Source organism: Bidens hawaiensis, unplaced genomic scaffold (genome assembly GCF_021521415.1).
Source record: "Bidens hawaiensis isolate Kalapana, Puna unplaced genomic scaffold, B.hawaiensis_p1.1 tig00003988_1, whole genome shotgun sequence".
NCBI classification, from domain to species: domain Eukaryota; kingdom Viridiplantae; phylum Streptophyta; class Magnoliopsida; order Asterales; family Asteraceae; genus Bidens; species Bidens hawaiensis.
Window position 1 is genome coordinate 900315 of NW_027491233.1, and position 7524 is coordinate 907838.

Here is a 7524-nt window from a genome sequence, read left to right on the forward strand (position 1 = left end):
TGTAAAAGGTAGCATTGTACAACATAATACTACATACTATGTTGCATATAACTTTTATAGTAATAACACAAGATGAAACAAGATATTCAAACTCCTACTCCCAAGATTTAAAACAGCACTCTATAGAGACACTATTTATAACTTATTTTCTTGTTCGTATTTGTTTGTTAATAAAATAAACTTGTTTGTGTTTGTTTATGTTTATTTACTAAACGAATATTAACAAACATGATTTATTTTATAATAAAAGAATCATCACTTTTAATCCTAGATACCGATATCCAAAATTAAAGTCATGAGAAGACATTCTCATGATTACCAAGTTAAGTTATATTGTCATCATTACAAAAAAAGTGGATCAACAGAAACTAACACATAAACATAAACAAATAAAAGTATGAAACATATATTTGTATTTGTTTACTTAGTAAAAGCAATAATAAAATGCTTGTTGATTTAAAACGGGCTGAAAACTTGTGCTCAAACTCGGCCTGACTTAGAGTATTCACATCACATTCTCTATCTCTATCTCTATCTCTATCTCTATCTCTATAATTACACTAAAAACACTACATTTTCTCTTTCATATACAATTAAAATAATACTTTTTTACATCTTTATCATTATCATTTCTCTCTCCTTTACTCACAACCACTTTCAAATATATTAAAAAAATAAGTAGAGGATGAACAGTGATTCTCCAAATTTATTCAAAATTTACCCATCTCTTTAAATTTTCTCTCTCCTCTACTCACAACCACTCACCATTCTCTAAAAATTTTTAGAGATTCCTCTCACAAAATTGTTGAAGGACCTGATGTGAATGCTCTTAGTTCAAAAAAGATTGGTTCAACTTAGTTTGACTCGGATTATTAGACAAATACAAACATATGTTTCGTACTTTTATTTGTTTTTGTGTTAGTTCAAAAAAAGTATTTATGTGAATTGAACCATATAACGATGGAGAGTTGGGCATAAAAGATTGAATGTCTTTGGATTATAAACTTTTAAAAGTTGTTGCTAAATTAGATGAGCCAAACGAGTGAGACAAACAAGCGGGCCAACAAGTGAGCTAAGGAATGGGCCAACGAGCAAGCCAACCTTGTTTCAAGCTCGGTACATTTACAAACCGAGCCAAATTAAATTGAGTTTTTCTTAGTCTTTCCTAAGCGAGTTTCAAACCACAAGCTATTTTGATACTAATAGTTAAACTGTTTGTAGAACTATATAAAGAAAACCACACTTTTATTGACATTATTATTTATGAAATATATTACATAATCCAAATAAAATACACCAGCAACCCAATATTTTACATACCACACCTTGGTAATATTCCATCTCACAAAGAACCATCAAATCCAGATAAACAATGCTTCATTATACATTTATGATTTATCTGAATTTGACATTTAACTTTCAAGAAAGGACTACCTTTTATTCACAACCTTTACACAATGTAACAATTTATAAAACCCAACACTTTACACACTATACCTTTATTAAAGACAAGAAGCATCATATGCATCCACACTTGAATCTTCTTCGGTTCCGAAAACAGGCCACATCGTTTGACGACTAGTCCGTTTGACCAAACTCGCCACAATCGAAACCCTTAGCTTTAAATGCTTCCACGAGCTTAGGAACGAGCTTCGAGAGCATAATCTTGAACCCCGTAGAATTCCCAACTCGTCCTTCGAGCTCAAAACATGCCCCCCCGAGAGCACAACCTACCGAGACCCCTTCCAAATAAGCCTTACACGCCCTCAAAATATGCACGCAACGTTTGCTAAAGTGTTCCTCGACGAGTGCCTCAAAATGCTACATTATTCACCAAAACCGAACCACTTTCGATTAAAAACAAATGAATTTAACAAGAAAAACCGAACCAAAATGAGACGTGAAAGATTATTTGTACCTTTGGTGGCTTGTGGAGTATGTAAAGCATGGATTTGCAGCTCATTAAAAAAGCATTCTCATTATAACTACCCGAGTTCTTTTCGCCTTCCGGGCTTCCAATTTGCTGATCATACCCGGCTTCATTGAAATACGGGTTTTTGTTGAGCACTAAAGCCTGAAGAGATAGTAAAACTTGAAGAATGGTAGACCCGTTTGGGTTCCACGTCTCGGTCCCGGTTCCGGTCCATGTGTTCAGAAGGCTAAGGCATACTCTTCCCGACTCGTATAGATTCGGGTTGACCCGAAGCCCACCAGAGTCGTAATGGACCATCTGTAAGAAATACGTGTGACCCGCGTTAGACAATCAAGTTTGGGCCTAAAATAATGAATTTCGGCCATAAATCGAATAACAAACATATTAAACAAGTTCAGTTTAAAATCAATCAATCAAGCCCTGTATATCCCACCGCATAGCACGCTATCGGTAGGGTCAGGGGAGGGTGGGATGTAGGCAAGTCTTTCCTCTATCCGTGAGAATAGAGAGGCTGCTTCCAGAGAGACCCCCGGCTTATAAAGCTACATACAGGTAAATAGAGTAAACATACATCAAGTTCAGTTTAAAATAATAATAATAATTACCGGGGGCTCATAAGGATATTCCGGGGGTAGAAAAATGTCAAAGAAAAAGAGGCAGTCATGATAAGGAGTTTCGGGTGCCCCGACAATCGCAGCTCGTATTAGATCCATCCTTTCTTCGAAAACCCGAACATATATTGTTTCTGTCAAAACACGTGTAAAGATTCAAAACACGTATAAATATTCGAAAGCATTAATGTATATAAAAAAATCGACTGCGTCTCACCTGGAAGATCATTAGCCAAAATGTTCCATTCTTGCTGAACTTTCTTTAACCAACTTTTTCTCACCTACAACAAACCGAAACATTATTAAACGGGGTTGAATATGTAACGGGACGGGAAACCCGTAAGTTATATTTAAAACAACCGAAATCTAACCTGACTTGATAATGAGCTCTTTTCTGGGCTATCAACAAAGTGATGGTTTAAGCAGTCGTTAACCATGTCAAACTGCCTAATTTCATCCATTGACTCTTTGACTTCCTTGAATTTTGGCTCCAAATTTGTCTCTACGAGCACCCGATCATCTTCCTCATTCAAACCCGACAGTGACCCGTTTTCTGGACCCAACAATGATGCGTAAAATGGGAACCCGAACAGGCTCTTGGCTACATTGGATAAAAGCCCGATAGCAGCCCGTGGGACGTTAAAAGTAGTCGAGTCGTATAACGTCTTTAAGCAATCGTCCTCATCATCTAAACCCGAAAAACTCTGATCCGAATAGAAAATGTTTATGTTCAGTCTCTGTTATAGGTGCATTAATGTTAACAACGCGTTATAATATTGATTAGGTTCGGGTTTACCTTATCTATCGGGCCCGGTGAAAGCCCGGACTTCTCTTGATCTTGTTGGATGTTGCCATTGTTAAGCAATGGTGCTGCTGATGAACCTTCTGACTTTTCGACACGTAAAACTTCGTGAGGCGCCACCTGTACGAGATCGAATCAACCAATTACAAACACGAAAATCCATCGGGAGGAATAGGGCAGTTCAAAAAGCTCGTGGCGCACTCGAAATCGGGTCGGTCTATAAACAAGCCGAGCCCCCAGGCAAGGTCAGCTCAGCTTGTGGCTTGCTCATTAGCTGGGCCGTTAGCTCGTTTAAATTACAGCCCAAATTTATATACACTGTTAATGACATGATGCTTCTAATAGTAGGGCTTTCTTTTAAACGATCCAGCTAACGAGTGAGCCATGAGCTGAGCCGAGCCGCCTTTTTAATAAAAAAAAAGCCGCATATATGTTTATTTTTAAACACACAGCGACATCTGTAATAAAAAATTTTTTTGAAAATTCCTTTAAAATTGAAACATTTGGCTTGTTTAAAAGTAAAGCCCAAAGTTTAGTATATGTAAATTATAAACCCAAGTTTTAATATAAAAATTACGAATTTTGTAGTTTATAAAATCTGCATTATGTGTATGTTATTTATCTTTAGTTTTTATATCAATATGTGTTAATTATGAAGAACTTAAAAAAATTAAAACAAAACAAGCCTAGACGAGCCACAAGTTGGCTTGAGATTTTTGACGAGCCGAGCTCGAGCACAACATTTCAGCTCGACAAGATAGAGAAACCAAACCCGAGCTCATTCAGCTTGTTAAGATAAACGAGCAGAGCCCAAGCCCACCTTGGCTCAGCTCGGCTCGTTTACAGCCCTAGGAGAGAATAAAAAGAACAACCATACCTTAGACGTATTACCAGCAGCCCATTTAACTTCAACTGAGCCATTTTTCAACCCAACCACGTTCCCGATATGGGCCAAGTAAATATCACCACCACATTTCTCACCATCTTCAACAATTTGGTCGTTATTTAACCTCATCACGAGATCAGCCGGGCTATATGAATAATCCGGGTGCTCGATTAACTCATACACACTCACAGTCTCCTCAAATCCTGATTCCCACTTAACATTCACGGTCTTTTCGGTTGCATCAACCGCCTTCACAACGCCCCACTTTCTACATTGTTGATCATCAGATGTCCCTTTCTCAATAACAAACTGATGAGGCCAAAAGTCATGAGCATCGAGCGTGTTAACCGGGCCAAGTGAACTCGCACACAACCCGGTTGACTCACTCCCGTCTTGCCACAGCAGATCAACTTTACATTTCATCTTTGCAATCACAAACATTTCTTGAAAACCCGAACACGTGTTTGACTGTTTATGAACTGAATAACCCGTAAAACCTTTGTGCTCGGGTTTTGGCAGCGTACACCAATCGCCAACCTGCCAGTTCGAATGCGAGAAACACGAAACGCATGTCAAATCTTTTGCGTTTTGTAAACATGGTGGGACCGGGATGCTTTCTGGCCCGAGTAACACGCACCCGAGCCACGTCACGTGGACCAGCCCGGAATCAACCGAGCATACGGTCCCTTCATCTGGGTTTTTGCTCTTTGACCCGCAGAACCACCGGGTTGACATTGACCGAGTCAAGTTCACAGCTTTGACCCGTTGACCAGGATAATACGGGTACTGCGAATCATCAATTAAATCCGGTGATAGTGGTACGAGCTTCTCTGTATCCAACCCCATTACCATAAACTCACTTTTAGTACCATCATCAAACAAGACAGTAACAGAATCTGTTACATGTTCGGCTTTACCAACCCACGGGCCCGATACTACAAACTCGCCCGCTGAAATCGAGCGGATTCTTCCAAGTTTCTTGGAACTGATGTCTTTCAGTTTCTTCTCATTGATGTTTTCTAAATCCACAACAATTTCAACATTTGTTACTTTTCCCATTTGAGAGTTGCGGTTTTTGAGCGAGTAAACGATGTCACCATGCACGTATCGTCTCTCGAACAACAAGAAATCATCGATTTTCCCGATTGTTTCTTGAAGGTTTGAGAGGATTGAGGTTGCTTGTCCAGTATACATGAACTCATCATCTTCATGATCAGATGAGCTACTGCTTTCGCTGTAGCTATCGAAATCACTCAAAAACACATCCATTTCTACAAACAATGACAAGTTTCATGATTATTTTATTCAACAGAAATCAAAGAAACAATGTAAAACTTAGGGGTGTGGAATTGTGCATGGGTCGGTTTTGGGCTCAAACTGAGCCAAAAACCGAAAATTCGTTCAGTTTCGGTTTTTTGGTTTTCACAATGGGTTCAGTTTTGAATTTTTTTCAGTTTTACCATTTGGGTTTAAATGGGCCACAAAAACTTAGCCCAAAATAAGGAAATTGGGCATAAAATTTTTATTAATTAATGACTAATTGACTATTACACGTTTAGAAAAGCTTTTAAGCTACGCAATTTATTGCTTTCCTATATATAGCAAACGAGTGTTTGGTTCACTTCCGTTTAATTCGGTTTTTGGATTATAGCAAAACCGAAAGCGAACCGAAAATTAGGTTTTTTAACAATTTATTAACAAAAATTTTAGGCAACACCATTTTTTATATAATAAATTAAAGTTAAAACAGTTTTTGGTTAATAGCAAAACAAAACCATAACCGAACCAAAAAATCGGCTTTTAAAGAACATAGGTTTCTATTATCGGTTTTGATGATTTTAGCTCGGTTAAGTCATTTATTCCGCTTATGATTTGGTTATTTTGGTTTCGTGCACACCCTAAAAATGAAAATTATAATGAACAAGAAAGGTACCTTGTGATATGGAAGTACTACTGATATCACTGTCACGAATTGATAGTTTAGGGTCTGCAAGAGACACCCGATTTGCCAAAGAAGATTTGCCCCGAAAACGGTTCAAAACGGATAGATATTCACCAGAAATTCTGGTATGCCAAAGGAGATTTGCCCCAAAATGATATATGATTATCTAAGCTTATATAAATATATATAAATGACAGCAGAAGGAACTAAAAGAGTTCTTTCTGAAGCCAAATATATTTTGCCAAAGGAGATTTGCCCTTATCAGGTTTTATCACACACACAACACTAAAAAAATAAGCAAATGAAAACAGGATAAATAAAACTAAGGAAATTGGGATTTTTATTTTTTTTTAATAATATGATGATCTCTAATCTGTATCTAAAGTGGCCATGATCAATTTGCTTCTACACCTGTTGAAACAAAAAAAAAATTATAAACTCTAAATTTTACAAATATGGTATGATTAATAATATATCAATTAATTAATAACAAAATATACAAAGTTTAGAAAAATAAATGTTACCATTTGCAGCCAAGAAACATCATAGAGCATGTTCCATTCATGTGAAGAAATTAAGATATCCCAATTGCCCCTTTAACCATCTTTCTCTCTCTTAACACACAAACACACACATGCACACACTTTATACAAAAAAAAAAGAGTTTTTTTAGGGGGCTTTAGAGAGGCAAGATCCTCTCCAAATCCCCTCTGTCACACCATGATCATGCATATCAGAAAAACTGAACTGAAGCTTCTTTGTTTGTTGGGAAAATAATAATAATAATATTAATGTGAAGTTGAAAATTTGGAAGTTTGTTAAAGAAAAGAAAAGAAAATGATGGAAATGAGTGGGTTAGGGGAAGGATATAAAGCCAAAGTGCCAAATAGGGATCTGATTATGTGAAGAGAATATTCCACTTCTAGTATTAGTATTCATCCAAACTCCAACTGTATCTTTGCTTTTGGATGTGGTGGATGTATTTAGTCTTCACTTTTTCCTAGTGTTTAAATTGCTTTTTGCACTATCGTTTATGGAATAGGAAGAACATATAAAAAAATTATAAATTTAATGAGTTAATTACATAAATAATCCATGCGGTTAATATCATTTTGTAAGATTGCACCCTAGGATGGTTTTATTGCGGTTATCATCCCGATGGTTTAAATTATTAAAAACCTAGACTTTCATTCTCGTTACTTTGAACCGCTAAAAACAAGGGTAAATCAGCCATTATAGCAATGAAACCCAACTCGGCAATAAAACTCCCTCCTTATCACAACTTACAACCCTAATTGTTGTCTTCGTCTTCACCAGCGTCTTTGACGTTCCATCGTCTTCACCATTGTC

At 36.9% G+C, this 7524-nt stretch overlaps 1 protein-coding gene across 1 annotated transcript; it reads right to left on the bottom strand.

Moving 5' to 3' along the window:
• Positions 1-1228: 1228 nt before the first annotated feature.
• LOC143624900 (putative ubiquitin-conjugating enzyme E2 24) lies at positions 1229-7114 on the bottom strand. Its single transcript, XM_077095395.1, has 9 exons — positions 6699-7114; positions 6166-6585; positions 4224-5503; positions 3341-3466; positions 2916-3248; positions 2762-2825; positions 2539-2678; positions 1919-2230; positions 1229-1821 (listed from the first exon to the last, which is right to left on the bottom strand). Exons 3-9 carry the CDS (start codon positions 5499-5501, stop codon positions 1579-1581), a joined length of 2496 nt encoding a protein of 831 aa, XP_076951510.1. The 5' UTR covers positions 5502-5503; positions 6166-6585; positions 6699-7114; the 3' UTR covers positions 1229-1578.
• Between the last annotated feature and the right edge of the window lie 410 nt (positions 7115-7524).

Coding starts and splice junctions, on each gene's coding strand:
- LOC143624900 (XM_077095395.1), bottom strand. CDS start 5,501: ATGGATGTGTTTTTGAGTGATTTCGATAGCTACAGCGAAAGCAGTAGC. Junction 3,249..3,340: donor CACCGGGCCCGATAGATAAG/GTAAACCCGAAC, acceptor TATTCGGATCAG/AGTTTTTCGGGTTTAGATGA. Junction 2,826..2,915: donor AGAGCTCATTATCAAGTCAG/GTTAGATTTCGG, acceptor GGTTTGTTGTAG/GTGAGAAAAAGTTGGTTAAA.